At 22.3% G+C, this 14,526-nt stretch overlaps 3 protein-coding genes across 5 annotated transcripts; all 3 read left to right on the top strand.

The window, feature by feature from the left end:
- Positions 1 to 304: 304 nt before the first annotated feature.
- On the top strand, positions 305 to 5,743 carry LOC122502768 (ubiquinone biosynthesis O-methyltransferase, mitochondrial-like). The gene is made up of 4 exons (XM_043612970.1): positions 305 to 655; positions 1,877 to 2,369; positions 5,159 to 5,339; positions 5,479 to 5,743. The coding sequence occupies exons 1-4, from the start codon at positions 597 to 599 to the stop codon at positions 5,595 to 5,597; spliced, it is 852 nt and encodes a 283-aa protein (XP_043468905.1). The 5' UTR covers positions 305 to 596; the 3' UTR covers positions 5,598 to 5,743.
- Positions 5,744 to 6,171: 428 nt separating this feature from the next.
- On the top strand, positions 6,172 to 14,033 carry LOC122502722 (ubiquinone biosynthesis O-methyltransferase, mitochondrial-like). Its single transcript, XM_043612894.1, has 5 exons — positions 6,172 to 6,230; positions 6,740 to 7,154; positions 7,398 to 7,578; positions 7,645 to 7,765; positions 13,732 to 14,033. Exons 1-4 carry the CDS (start codon positions 6,172 to 6,174, stop codon positions 7,761 to 7,763), a joined length of 774 nt encoding a protein of 257 aa, XP_043468829.1. The 3' UTR covers positions 7,764 to 7,765; positions 13,732 to 14,033.
- LOC122502767 (ubiquinone biosynthesis O-methyltransferase, mitochondrial-like) lies at positions 9,617 to 14,033 on the top strand. 3 transcript variants are annotated; one of them, XM_043612969.1, is made up of 5 exons: positions 9,617 to 9,790; positions 9,975 to 10,467; positions 13,221 to 13,401; positions 13,462 to 13,585; positions 13,756 to 14,033. In XM_043612969.1, exons 2-4 carry the CDS (start codon positions 9,997 to 9,999, stop codon positions 13,578 to 13,580), a joined length of 771 nt encoding a protein of 256 aa, XP_043468904.1. In that variant the 5' UTR covers positions 9,617 to 9,790; positions 9,975 to 9,996; the 3' UTR covers positions 13,581 to 13,585; positions 13,756 to 14,033. The 3 variants fall into 3 exon arrangements, with proteins under 3 accessions (XP_043468904.1, XP_043468903.1, XP_043468902.1); XM_043612968.1 differs by having other exon boundaries at positions 13,735 to 14,033; XM_043612967.1 differs by lacking the exon at positions 13,756 to 14,033 and having other exon boundaries at positions 9,618 to 9,790; positions 13,462 to 13,591.
- Positions 14,034 to 14,526: the final 493 nt, after the last annotated feature.

The raw sequence follows: 14,526 nt of genomic DNA, 5'->3' as shown, positions 1-14,526 counted from the left end.
ATAAACCGTTAAATTATGTTAAAAAATAATTTGCAGTTTCCATAAATTGTCTGAAGAGGTCCATCGTCGATGGACTAAAAGTTTCACTTTTTTGGTTGTTGAATAAATGTGAATTGAATTTTTAAAAAACAATAAACATCTTTCACTTAAATTTACAAATATAACAATTATTTAAAAAATTATATTTTAATGAATTTAAAACAAATTAATAATAAAAAATAAAAAATATTTGAGTGAACAATTAGAATTTTTAAATTTGCCCGCGTTAATATAGCGATAAACGGTCATGCGCGAAAATTGTCGTCTGCTATAAAACAAAACAAAACAAAAGTTTATTTTGACAGTCTAATTAAAAACAAGATAAAAATAATGAAATACCTAATGATTGATTACTACTGACCCTTGTGGCTATCAAAAAAAGCCTTCTATTCGCTTCGCAATATGTAATTCAATTGTTTTGGTTTCATTTGTTTTTTTTTGTAATTGACAGTAATTGACGTGAATTTTACAAGTGACGATTTCAATGCTTCATTGCAATTAAGCACATGATATAAATAATCTCCTCAGGTAAATATCGCTGAATTAAAGAAATAAAAATGAAGGCCGTTAATTTAATTTCAACAAGAAACTGCTTTAAGACGATAATTCGAAATCGGTGAGTATTTACCTGACATAACCTATAAATTATAAAACATTACCGCTATGATTACGCAGGCTTCGTACTCTTCTAAATCAACTAATTACTGCTTTTTTATAATTAGCTACTATTTGGATACTTTTTCTAGATTTGGGACACTAAAAGCTACTTTTTCTCAAGCGAATTAAATTCTTTCAAATCTTTTAATTGTTTTGGAAAATTTCCACAAAATTTTTCAAACTAATTTACTTATTTTCAAAAATTTAATAAACTTCAAAGCGAGAATTCTAATAATATGAATATAATAAAAATTTCAATGTAATTCAATTGTGTGAAATACAATTTTCAAGAAATTTTTTCGAAAAAAATCAATTATTTAAATATTTTAATAAAATTCTTAGTAAAAATTAATTATTTTCTAAAATTTTGACAAAATTTGTTTATAATAGTTAAATTATAATTTACATAAATAATAAAATTCATCGCAAAGAAATTCAATTATTTTTAATCTAATTTTAAATAAGTTATTCGAAATATTTGAATTATTCTTTTAAATTTTTATAAAATGAAAAAAAGAATTCAATTATTTTTACAAATTATAAAATTTCCCCCAGGAATTCAATTATTAAAAAAAAATAATAAAATTCGTTGTAGGAATTAAATTATTCTTATGAATAATAAAATTCGTTGCGGGAATTCAATTATTTTTATAAATAATAAAATTCGTTGCTAGAATTCAATTATTTTTATAAATAATAAAATTCTTTATAGAATTTGAATTATTTTGAAAACAGTTTGAAAATGAATTTCTCGAAAAATGTTATTTGTTTTCTTAAGTTTTATTAATATTATTCGAAAGAAATGAATTATTTTCAAAAATTTTAAAAAAATTTTTTTTTAGTACCTATTCAATTTTAAGAAACAAAACATTTTTGATAGAAATCAGGAAAATGTCAGAGAAATACAGAATGAAATTTTCATGAATTTTGTGAATCGTCTAAAATAAGTTTTTGTTGTCGCCAAATTTAATTTTTCGATAGTAGCTACTTTTTTACTACTTTTTTCAGCCTTAATGCTACTTTTTGATACTTTTTTTCAAGCTACTTTTTTAAAACAAATTATTGAGTGCGAAGCTTGTGATTATGATCGCTATAATGGAGCAAAAAGAGACAAGAAGAGTTTATAAAAAACTTTTAATACTTGTATTAATATAAATTAATGAATATTGATCAATTGCAGATCAACGGAACCAACGAGAGCAATGGAGGCAGTTGTAAAAGCAAAATCGCCAACAATTGACATTGAAGATGTTTCGAGATTTTCGCAAATAAGCGAGACGTGGTGGAACATCTCAGGTGAAATGAAACCACTTCATGCATTAAATCCACTAAGGATACAATTTATTCGCGATGGATTAGCGAATATTGGACACGAGGCACAAGATCCCTGTCAGCCCCTGGAGGGAATTTCAATTATAGAAGTTGGTTGTGGTGGTGGAATTTTGTCGGAACCCTTGGCTCGTATCGGAGCTAATATGACTGGAATAGATCCATCCGTTGAATTAATTAAATGTGCAAAAAAACACGCTGCATTGGATTCTTCATTATCAAAGCGTTTAAATTATATTCAAACATCTGTCGAGGAATTGGCTCAATCGAATAGCAAAAAGTATGACGCTGTCGTGGCTTCCGAAGTTTTGGAACACGTTGCCGATCAAGAAACATTTTTAAAAGTGGGTCTTAATATTTTATTTAACTATATCGGAGTTGCCACACAAATTTTATTTTGTTTTTCCCTGATTTACAGACAAGATTTTCACTTTTTCCCTGACCCTAAAGAATATTCTGATTCACTCTCAAAATTATTAGATACTAAAAAAAAATCTAATACATTTATTTGCCTAAATTTCTTTAAATGTAAAATTATTCGAAAACATCAATAACTTACTTTTTAAATAAATATTTAAAAATTATTATATTTTTCCATAGGAATTATGATTATCCAAAATTTCAAATTCAAACCTTTTTAAAATTCAACAACTTTTAAGAATATTATTATGAAACATGAAGATATCGATAACTCCGAGTCTTCGACTCGGAGTGATCACTATCTTCATGTTTTATAATAATTAATGATGACCAAGTAATAAAATCATTATTTTATATTATAAGAATATTTTTACAGTAACTTCTTCAAAATTACTTTCATCACTTCAATTCAATTATTATTTTCTAGAATTTTCAACTAAAATTCTACTTGAAAAAGTTCTTTGAGAATTTTCAAATCCATTTGTTTAAAATTCAATAAATTTAAAAAAATTTTCGATTATTCGAAAATCCTTCAATTAAATTTATTAGAAAATAAAAACTTTAAATAATTTTAAAAAAGAATTCAATTAAACTTTTTCAAAAAAATTAATTCTACAGAATGGTTAGTGAAAAGTATGAAAAATTCAAATTTTCAAAGATTTTAAATTCAAACCTTTACAAAATTCAATTATTCCTAAAAATTCAGGCTATAATGCTTTTATATCTAATTATTATCTAAAATTTTAACTGATATTAATCTTTAAATCATTTTTTATTAGAAAATTCTACGAGAATTTAATTATTTAAAAACAAAAATAAACAATTTATTGAATAATAAATTTTTACCCGTTACCATTTTGAATAAATAAATAAATAAATAATTGAATATTTCTTAAAATTGAATTCTCCTAAAGAATGTTTTCAACAATTTTTTAAATAATCGAATTCTTTTGACGAATTTTAATAAAAATTTTAAGAATGTTTACATTTTCGAGGAATTAGATTAAAATATGTAATATGTAAATAATTGAATTCTTTTGGAAAATTTTATTAACATTGAAAATAATTGAATTAAGGAAAATTTTTGAAAATAATTTAAATGATGTCAAGAATTTTATTAAAATGTTTGAAAATAATTGAATTCTTTCATAATTTTAATAATTTTCATAAATAATTGAATCCGTTCGTGAAATATTATTGTTTCTAAAAATAATTAAATCTTTGCGAAGAATTTCTTTAAACTTTTAAGAATAATTGAACTGTTTCCAAGAATTTTATTAAAATTTTAGAAAGTAATTGCATTCTTCCATAATTTTCATAATTTTCATAAATAATTGAATCCTTTCGTAAAGTATTATTGAAATTAATTGAATTCTTGGGAAAAATTTTATTAAAATTTTAGAAATTTAGTGAATTCATGAGAAGAATTTTATTGTTTTTAATAATTGAATCTTTGCGAAGAATTTCTTTAAATGTTTGTGAATAATTCAACTGTTTCCAAGAATTTTATTAAAATTTTATAAAATGATTGAATTATTTCATTATTATGACAATTTTTATAAATAATTGAATCCTTTTCTGATATTCTATTGAAATTGTATTGAAAATAATTGAATTCTTGAGAAGAAATTTATTAGGATTTATAAAAATAATTAAATTCCTGCGAAGAATTTTATTAGAATTTTAGAAATTTATTGAATTTTTGAGGAGAATTCTATTATTTAACAAAATAATTGAATTCATAAAAAGAATTTTATTATTGATTTATTAAAATGATTGAAATCCTGTAAAAAATGTTATTCTTTGTGAAAATAATTGAATTCTTGCGAAGAAATTTATAAAAAATTTGTAAATAATTGAAATCTAATGAAATTTATTGTATTTATGAAAATAATTGAATGTTTGCGTAGAAGTTTATTAAATTTTTTTTTATAATTGAATTCTTTTGGAAAAAAGATTGAATTTCGGAGAAGAATTTTATTATTTATAAAGATAATTGAAATTTTGACAAAATTCTTCTAAATGTTTGAACATAATTGAATTTCTGCGAAGAATTTTTTATTCTCCAAAATTAAATTTTTTTAGCCTTTTTAACTAAAATTCTTCTATAAATCCATTATTTTTAATAACTAATTAAATTTACAATATTAAAGAATTTAACTTATTTCAGAAGAAATAATTAAATTATTAAATTTTGAAAGAAATTATTAAATTTGTTAAAAAATCTAAGATCTTTAAATTTTCTAATTAAATTTATTAAAAAGTCTAATTGTATAAAGTTTCAAATTAAAACCTTTTAAAGTTCATTTATTTATGAAAATTGTAAACGCGACTCTTAGAATTCAATTAATTTTGAAATATTTAGGTAAAATAATTCATTAAATAATTTCTAAGTAATACTTTAATGAAGTTATTGAAGAATTAAGTTATTTAAAAAGAAGTTATTGTCAGCAATAGAAAAAATTGAAGGTTTTGTGTTAGAATTTGCGGTAATTTCATAGTTTATGAAGTGAACAAAACAGACACCAAAATTCAGAATTTTCTTTTGAATTCTAAAAATTTAATTTTTTCCAGTACTTTTAATAAAAATCCCTGACTTTTCTCTTATTTTCCAGACCTGTGGCAACCCTGTATATTATAATAATACAGGAATTTAATTTATATTTGAATTCCACTAAAAGTATGTCCTGAAAATATTTTGTACTTTTTTCAGTACTGCACAGATTTGTTAAGACCTGGTGGTTCAATTTTTCTAACAACGATGAATAAGACTTTTCCGTCTTGGCTGGGAGGAATAATTGCAGCGGAATATATTTTGAAACTGGTACCAATCGGAACTCACGATTGGAATAAATTTATTTCACCAAGGGAGACACGACGATTACTTGAAAAGTGTAAGTTTCTATCTAATTATTTATATCCAAATCAAAATTAATCAAATTTCAAAAATATAAATTAAATATCTAATTTTTAAAAATTGGCTCGTTTATTAAATTTTTGACTCAAATTATTGTCTATGATTAAAATTTTCAGACAACTGTCGAACTAAATTGGTTCACGGAATGGTGTATAATCCATTAAAAAATGAATGGTACTGGTCGTCATTGACTCCGATAAATTATGCGATTCATGCCATTAAGAAAGTGGAATAGTTTCTCGTTACAATATAAAGTGTTGTAAATAATTTTGTAAACATTTACAAGTTTACTATAAGAGATTCTTTAAGAAACACACAATTATGCTTAAGAGCAAATTTTCTAGTTTTCATAATTGATAATAAAGTTTTCTTTAACAATAATTAACAGCATTTATATTTCAAATTTTGTTTTTAATAGATTTTTACTATTTTGCGAATAATATGTATTTTAGGAAAATTTTAATTCAATTTTAAATTATTTACTGTTTTTATTAAATTCTTTTTCATATTAATTCAAAAGGAAATTGAAACGGAGAAAATTATAAACTATCGGATTTGTCATAAACACAAGATTAATAAAACAATTATTCTCATGAAATATTTGAATAAATATTAATTTTTGTTCACAATGCAAAATTCATTATAAGATATCTTAAAATCTGGTTAGTAATTTTTTTTAAAGTCAGTTTACAATTCGAGATAATACAAACGTGTATATTTTGCAAAAAATAATTGGTGAATATTAAATACATTGACGTTATTATTTTGTCGTTAGAATTTAAAGTAAATTACTAGTTTGAGCAAGAAAAATGAAGATCTCTTTTTTAAATTCAACAAGAAAGTGTATTACAACTATAATTCGCAAAGGGTTAGTGTTATAATGATTAAAAAAAAATATTTAAAAATATGTCCTTAAAAGTTGTCGTCGAAGCTACGATATATTATTATAGTTGTAAATCTATAATACTTAGTTTAAATTTTTTGATAGATATTACGTTTCGAAAAAAATTGGATTTAATTTATTATTTAAATTTTCAAATTTTTTTCTTAAATACATTTTTTTATTATTAAAAACATTACGTTAGTTAAGTTTAAAAGACATTTTTTTTAATTTAACAAGGAATTGCATTACAACTACAACTCGTAAAGGGTTAGTGATAACAATTTTTAAAAGTTAATAAAAGCCTTTATAAATAAATAAATTAAAAATAAAATACTTTCTCTATGTGGAAGGAAAATTCATTAAAATTAATTATTAAAGAAATGTATTTATAACTAACGAATATTAATTTAATCTGGATCAACGAGAGCAGAGAAGACAATAAAAACAGCTGCGAATATAAAAACCCCAACAATTGACATTAAAGATGTTTCCAGATTCTCGCAAGTTAGCGATATTTGGTGGAATACCTTGGGAGAATTAAAAGGACTTTATTCGATGAATAAACTTCGAGTACCATTTGTTAGTGACGGAATAGTGAATAATGGACACAAAATATTTGATCCTTCTCAACCTCTGAAGGGAATTTCGATTATAGATGTGGGTTGTGGTGGTGGAATTCTAACAGAATCTTTAGCTAGGACAGGTGCTAATGTGACAGGGATTGATCCATCAATGGAATTGATAATATGTGCAAAAGAACATGCTTCACTTGATCCTTCTCTATCAAAGAATTTAAATTATATTCAAACTTCAGTTGAGGAATTTGTTCAAACAAATTCAAAAATGTATGACGCTGTTGTTTCTTCCGAAGTTTTGGAACACGTCATGGATCAAGAAATATTTATCAAAGTAAGTCTTATTTATTTTCATAAAATTCTCTCTGCAATATTGAATACACTTATTTTAATTCAAAATTTAGTTAAAATTTTAATCCAAAATTTTTTAAAACACTACGTACTTAATATTTTGTAATTAATTTCTTTTTTTTAACGTAAATTAATTTTAATTACAAATTCATTAAATTACAATTTTTGAAAAAATACGTAATATTTTGAAGATGGTTTCTCTCTTTTAAAAGTAAATTAATTTCAGTGCTGTACAGATTTATTGAGACCTGGTGGAGTAATTTTTTTGACGACAATAAATAAGACTTTTATTTCTTGGTTTTGGGGAATAATTGTAGGGGAATATATTTTCAAATTTGTACCAACCGGAGCTCACGAATGGAATAAATTTATTTCACCAAGAGATACACAAGGATTATTGAAAAAGTGTAAGTTTGTGAGAAAATAGAAGTAGTTTTACTTTGTCTGCTATTAATAATTTCTTTTTTTTTTAGATAATTGTGAAACTAAATTAATTCAAGGAATGGTATATAATCCAATGAAGAATGAATGGAACTGGTCGTCCTGGACTTCCATTTTTTACGCGATTCAAGCGATTAAAAAAGTGGATTAGTAGGTAAAATGAGAATTTACAAGCAGAATAATTTTTTCTTATTTTTTTTCTATAATTTTTTTTCTATTTTTCTTTAAACTGTTTTCTCTTCTAATTAATTTCTATTATTTAGTTTAAAATTTTTTGATTAAATTTTTCTGAAGAATTCAATGGTTCTGTACATACATTAATTTTTAAATCCAAAACATATTTTGGAATGAAAAATTATTTAAAAAGTTAGGAAACAAGAAATCAAACAAAAAATTACGTCAAACTGCGAACAGTTTACTGGAATACAACAATTATTAATATACTAGCAAATGATACGCGCGGAACTTGCTATTCAATTCATTATTATTATGCAAATTTTTTATTAAGATCCTAAAGTTCTGAACGTTCAAATGATCGAAATTTATTTATTTCTTCAGCAAATTAAATTTTTAGTATTAAAATTATTTTGCGTCACTATCAAAAAAATTAATTACTGAGTTTCTAAACGTAAAATTTCAGTTTACAAAATTTTTTTGTGATTAATAATTTATAAAAATATTTTTAATAAAAAAAAGTTTCGTTCATTTGAAAATTCAAAACTTGGGGATAATTTTTTATTTTCAAATATAAAGTTTTGAACAATTCACTTATTTTCATAAAAAATAATACAAATTGTATTATTTTTATAAATTATTAACATTTTTGCAAAAATTCAATTATTTTCAACAATATTATAAAATTTCACGAAAGAATTCAATTTTTTTCTTAATTTGTTATAAAATTTTCCAAAGCAATGCAATTATTTTCTAAAATTTTAATAAATTTTTTGAAACAATTCAACTATTTTTATAAATAGTAAAATTCTTTGCAAAACTGCAATTATTTTTAATACAATTATAATATTTTATGAAAAAATTGAATATTTTTTTAAATTTTAATAATATTTTTCGAAAAAATTCAATTATTTTCTAAAATAAATTAATAAATCCTTTGAAATAATTCAATCATTTTTATGAGTAGTAAAATTCATCTCAAGAATAAAATTATTTTTTATAATATTCTCAGGAATTTAATTATTTTTAATTTAATTTTAATAAACTTCAATAATCAAATATTCAATTATAATTATTAACAGACACGATTATTTTAAAAAGTTAAAATAAATTCTTTGTTTAATTCAATTATTTTCAAAATTTTCAATTACAATTATTGAAACACTAGATTACTTAAAAAAAAACTTACAGAAATTCTTCAAAAGAATTTAATTATTTACAAAAACTCTAATAATATTGTTTAACAGTGTTTAATTTTCTGTCAATAAGTTTAATAAAATTTTAATAGTAATATTACTAATTACACTTACGAACAAGATCGAATGTATTAAATAAATTAAAATTTTTTGAAAGGATTCAATTATTGTAAAAACCTTTTGGTATCTATTCTTCGAAAGAATTTAATTACCTATGTATTTTCTATATTTTAATAAAATCTCTTGAATGAATTAAATAATTTTATAAAATTGTAATAAAATTCTGAGAAGAATTTAATTATTTTCTAAGAATTTTAATTTTTAAATTCTTTTCTTACACAAGTTTTTTTATTATATTAAAAAAATTTCTTTAGTTAAGTTTATAACATTTCTTTTCCTTATTTTGAAAAATAAAAATATTGTTTAATCGTTGATTATAAACATTGTGATTAATTGCGAGCAGCAGATAAATAAAAAATTACTCAGAGGAATATTTGAATTAATAATTATGCATTAAGAATGAAAATTAAGTATTGTTAATTTTTGCTTACACAATATATAATTCGTATGATTAATTACAAGATATAAAAGAATTTGATCAGCAATATTTTTCAGTCTTCTTATAATGTGAGATTATAACGCAATCATTTAGACTTTGCTCGAAAAAAACAAATGTCAAATAATTTTCCTCACCGCTTACATTTTTAAACAATTAAAGTCAGAAGTTAAAGAATACCGAGTTAATAACATTGAAGAACTCTTTTTTAAATTTAACAAGGAATTGCATTACAACTACAATTCGTAAAGGGTTAGTGATACAGTTTTTAAAAAGTTAATGCAAACCTTCATTAATAAATAAATTAAAAATAAGAAATCAATTAAAATTAAGTAATAAATTAATTAAAAATAAGAAATCCTTAAAAATGAATTAATAAATTAATTTATTAATAAACAAGAGTATTTATAAATAAATGAATATTAATTTAATCTAGATTAACGAGAACAGATAAGACAATGAAGACAGCTGTGAATTTAAAAACCCCAACAATCGACATTAACGAAGTTTCCAGATACAAGGAAGTTAGCGATATTTGGTGGAATACCTCGGGAAAAGTAAGAGGACTTCATTCGCTAAATAGAATCCGAGTACCACTTGTTACTGACGCAATAGTGAAGAATGGACACAAAATATCTGATCCTTCTCAACCTCTGAAGGGAATTTCGATCATAGATGTGGGTTGTGGTGGTGGAATTCTAACAGAAGCTTTAGCTCGTACAGGTGCTACTATGACAGGGATTGATCCCTCACTGGAATTGATTATGGTTGCAAAAGAACACGCTTCACTAGATTCTTCTCTATCAAAGAATTTAAATTATATTCAAACTTCAGTTGACGAACTTGTTCAAACAAATACAAAAAAATATGACGCTGTTGTTTCTTCCGAGGTTTTGGAACACGTCATGGATCAAGAAATGTTTATTAAAGTAAGCTCTATTTTTTTTTTTAGAAAAAATTCCTTTTGTAATAATCAACTCAATTATTTTAATTCAAAATTTAATATTAATTCAAAATTTAATTTCAATTTGAAAGCATCTCCCACGAAATATATTAGTTTTGGGTCCCAGTCAATTTTCCTATAAGTTTTTGAATTTATGTTTTCCTTTGGCTGAATGAAAAATTAAAATTCAAAATTTATAAGAAATAAGTCGACTGGGGCCCAAAACTAATTTATTTCCTACGGTTTCCTTTAATTTTAATTTAAAATTTAATTTGTAATTCAAAAATTTTATTTTAATTCAAAATTCAATTATAAATTAAAAATTTAATTTTAATTCAAAATTTAATTTGAATACAAATTTATATTAAATTTACAATTCTTGAAGAAAAGGATTCTTTAAAAATTTTGAAAATTCAAATTAACGAAATTTTTTTCTATTTAAATATTTTTTTTAAATTACTACACAAAATAGAAAAATAATTTAAAACTAAAAATATTTCTATTAGTTAAGAATTAATTTTTTTATGAACAAAAAAATTTTTTTTTTTATAAAAAATACAAATTAAAAGAAGTAATCTTCTATATTAATAATTGTGTTTCGGTAATCTGTTCGCAGATTGAAGTTAGTTGTTATTTGCTTTTTTGTTTCCTAACTTTTTAAATAATTTTTCCTTTCAAAAACATTTAATTATATTGAATTTTATTAAAATTTTTAGAAAATAATTTAATTCTTTCGAAGAATAGATACCTACTATTAAATGTTTTGACAATAATTGAATTTTTTTAAAAAATTCCTTTAATGTATTGAATATAATCCATTTTCTTAATAATTGTAATTAATAATTTTACTATTACAATTTTATCAAAATTATTTATAGAAAAATGAACTCTTTTAAACCATTTTATTCGAGTTTTTGTAAATATAATTATGTAAATCCTTTTGATGAATTTCTTTGTACTTTTTTTAAATAATGTAGTTTTTTGTATAATTTTAATTGAAATTTTTTGAAAATAATTAAATTAAACAAAGAATAAAAAATTTTTTTTTAAATAATCGTGTCTGTTAATAATTATAATGAAACATTTGATTTTTTAAGTTTATTAAAATTTTTTTGAAAATAATTAAAGTTTTTCAAAAAATTTTTTTTATGAAGATAGGTAATTGAATTCTTGCGAAAAATTGTATTAAAACTTTTGAAAATAATTGAAATTCTAAGAAGAATTTTATTATTTAAGAGAATAATTGAAATCTTCATAAGAATTTTATTTTTTATGAAGATAATTGAATTTTTAGGAAGAATTTTATTAAAACTTTTGAAAATAATTGTAATCTTCAGAAGAATTTTATTATTTATAAAAAATAATTTAATTTTTGCGATGAATTTCACTTCCAAAGGATTTCTTGACAAGAATTTTTTTCACATTTTTAAAAATAATTGAAATTCTATACAGAATGCAATTATTTATAAAAAAAAAAATTTATTCTTCATAAGAATTTGTCTCAAATTTTTGAGAATAATTGAAATCCTCCAAAGAATTTTATTGTTAATGAAAATAATGGAAATCTGTCAAAGAACTTTATTTTTTATAAAGATAATTGAATTTTTACGAAGAATTTTATTAAAATTTTTGAAAATAATTGAATTCTTTTGGAAAATTCGATTGATAATAATTGAATTGTTGCAAAGATTTTAATATTTTGAAAATAAAGGATTTATTAAAATTTTGTTAAAAATAATTAAATTTTTGCCAAAAATTTGAATATGTTTAAAAATAACTGAATTCTTCCAAAGAATGTTATTATTTATGAAAATAATTGAATTCTTCGGAAGAATTATAACAAAATCAAAAATTATTAAAAATTTCGAAAAACCGAATTTCTTAAAATTCAACATTTTTCCTTCTTTTTTATGGCATTTAGCTTCATTATTTTTGGGCTCTTAAAAAATACTTTACTTAGTTAATAGTCTCCACCCAAAATTTCGAAAAACTGAATTTCTTAAAATTCAATATTTTTTTTTCTCTTTTATGGCATTTAGCTTCATTATTTTTGTCTAATGTAGCAAATTTCTTACTTTACATACTGATCTTTAAATAAAAAACTTTAATAACTTTTCCTGAAAAGCTTGCTTAAAGATTAAAAATCACTATTTTTTTAGAAAAAAGTTGATCCAAAAAAACGAAAAAAAATTTCAAAATACGTCGTTTTTAAAAATTTTATTGTAGAAATAGGTTGTATTTATCTGAAAAAGTTAGCTAAGGATAGTTTTGCATTCATTTTACAAAAAATAAAAAATTTGCATTTTTTTGATTTTTCAAATTTTTTGGAAAAATGTCTTAACTTTCGTTCAAGTTAATATTTTTTAATCGGATAAGGCTATGATTTTAAGTTACGTTAATACCTAATAGACTGCCAAATTTCACTTTAATTGGTTAAACCGTTTTCAATTGATGCGCGAACAAAGTTTTGCATACAGATAGACAGACAGAAATTTTTTTTTTTACATTTTTCGAATTCTAATGTCTCAAAACGAAAAAATATATAAAAATTTTTAATTTTGGAGCAACGTACAGACAGAAGTCTGATTTTATTAATATAGATAAATGGAAGAGGTCCTTCCGCGCGTAACATTTCCTAGTTAAAAATATCGTCCTTCATTTGAAAGTTCGAAACTAGGAGCATAAAAAATGTAACATTTTGATGTTAATTTTTTTCTTTTAATAGTAAATTAATTTCAGTACTGTACAGAATTATTGAGACCTGGTGGAGTAATCATTTTGACGACAATAAATAAGACTTTCATTTCTTGGTTCTGGGGAATAATTGTAGCCGAATATATTTTAAAATTTATACCAAAAGGAACTCACGATTGGAATAAATTTATTTCACCAAGTGATACACAAGGATTATTGAAAAAGTGTAAGTTTGTGAATAATTAGAAGTAGTTTCACTGTGTCTACTAATAATAATTTTTTTTAGATAATTGCGAAACTACGTCACTTCAAGGAATGGTTTATAATCCATTGAAGAATGTGTGGAACTGGTCGTCATGGACTTCCATTTTTTACGCGATTCAAGCGATTAAAAAAGTGGATTAGTATAGGTATAACAAGAATTTACAAGCAGAAGAATTTATCTATTTTTCTTTAAACTATTTTTTCTTCTTAATAATTTCTATTATTTGGTTTCAATAAATAACAAAATTTACTTTAACAAAGTTACAATAGATACTCATCGTTTTGTACTTTTTAGATTTAATAAAAAATATTACAGAGGTCACAGTTTGTTACCTATTCACTTTTCTGGGTGTATTTACGATAAGCCCAACTCTCGGATTTACGTGCAACTCCGTATGGGTCAAAATTCAAAATGGCGGATCCAATCTGGCGGACATATACTGTTCTACGCCATTTCTCAATTTAGTTCGATACCTAATTTTGAATTAATTATAATTCTTATTCATTCTTGTTTGATTGAAAATTGTATTAAAATAAATATAATAATAATAACTTTTAGAAATTCTAACAAATAAACATTCGAACTATTTATAATTCTAAAAAATTCTAAAAACTTTTAGCTATTCGAACAAATAAACATTTACACTTTTAGAAATTGTAACAGATAAACATTCGAACTTTTTATAATTCTAACAAATAAGTACTCGAACTTTTAGCTATTCGAACAAACAAACATTTACACTTTTAGAAATTATAACATATATATAAACATATTCGAACCTTTAGAAATTCTAAGAAATAAACATTCGAACTTTTTATAATTTTAACAAAGAAACATCCAAACTTTTGGAAATTAAAACATATTTTAATTAAATTAAAACGAATAAATTAAAATTAATTAAATTAAAACATATAAATAAATTCATCTGTTAGAAATTAGAATGCACTTTTTCATTATAATAATAATTATAATTATACATTTATAATTATTAATGAAGAAGTGCATTATACCCAGTGAACACCAAAAAAGTGTGTTCCATAAATGTTATAGATATGGAACAAATCTGTAACAGTTATAAAACAGTTT

The sequence above is a fragment of the Leptopilina heterotoma genome, unplaced genomic scaffold, assembly GCF_015476425.1.
Source record: "Leptopilina heterotoma isolate Lh14 unplaced genomic scaffold, ASM1547642v1 Lhet_237, whole genome shotgun sequence".
Lineage (NCBI taxonomy): Eukaryota > Metazoa > Arthropoda > Insecta > Hymenoptera > Figitidae > Leptopilina > Leptopilina heterotoma.
Note: the sequence above shows the minus strand (reverse complement) of the source record. Positions and strands in the feature narration are given on the sequence as shown.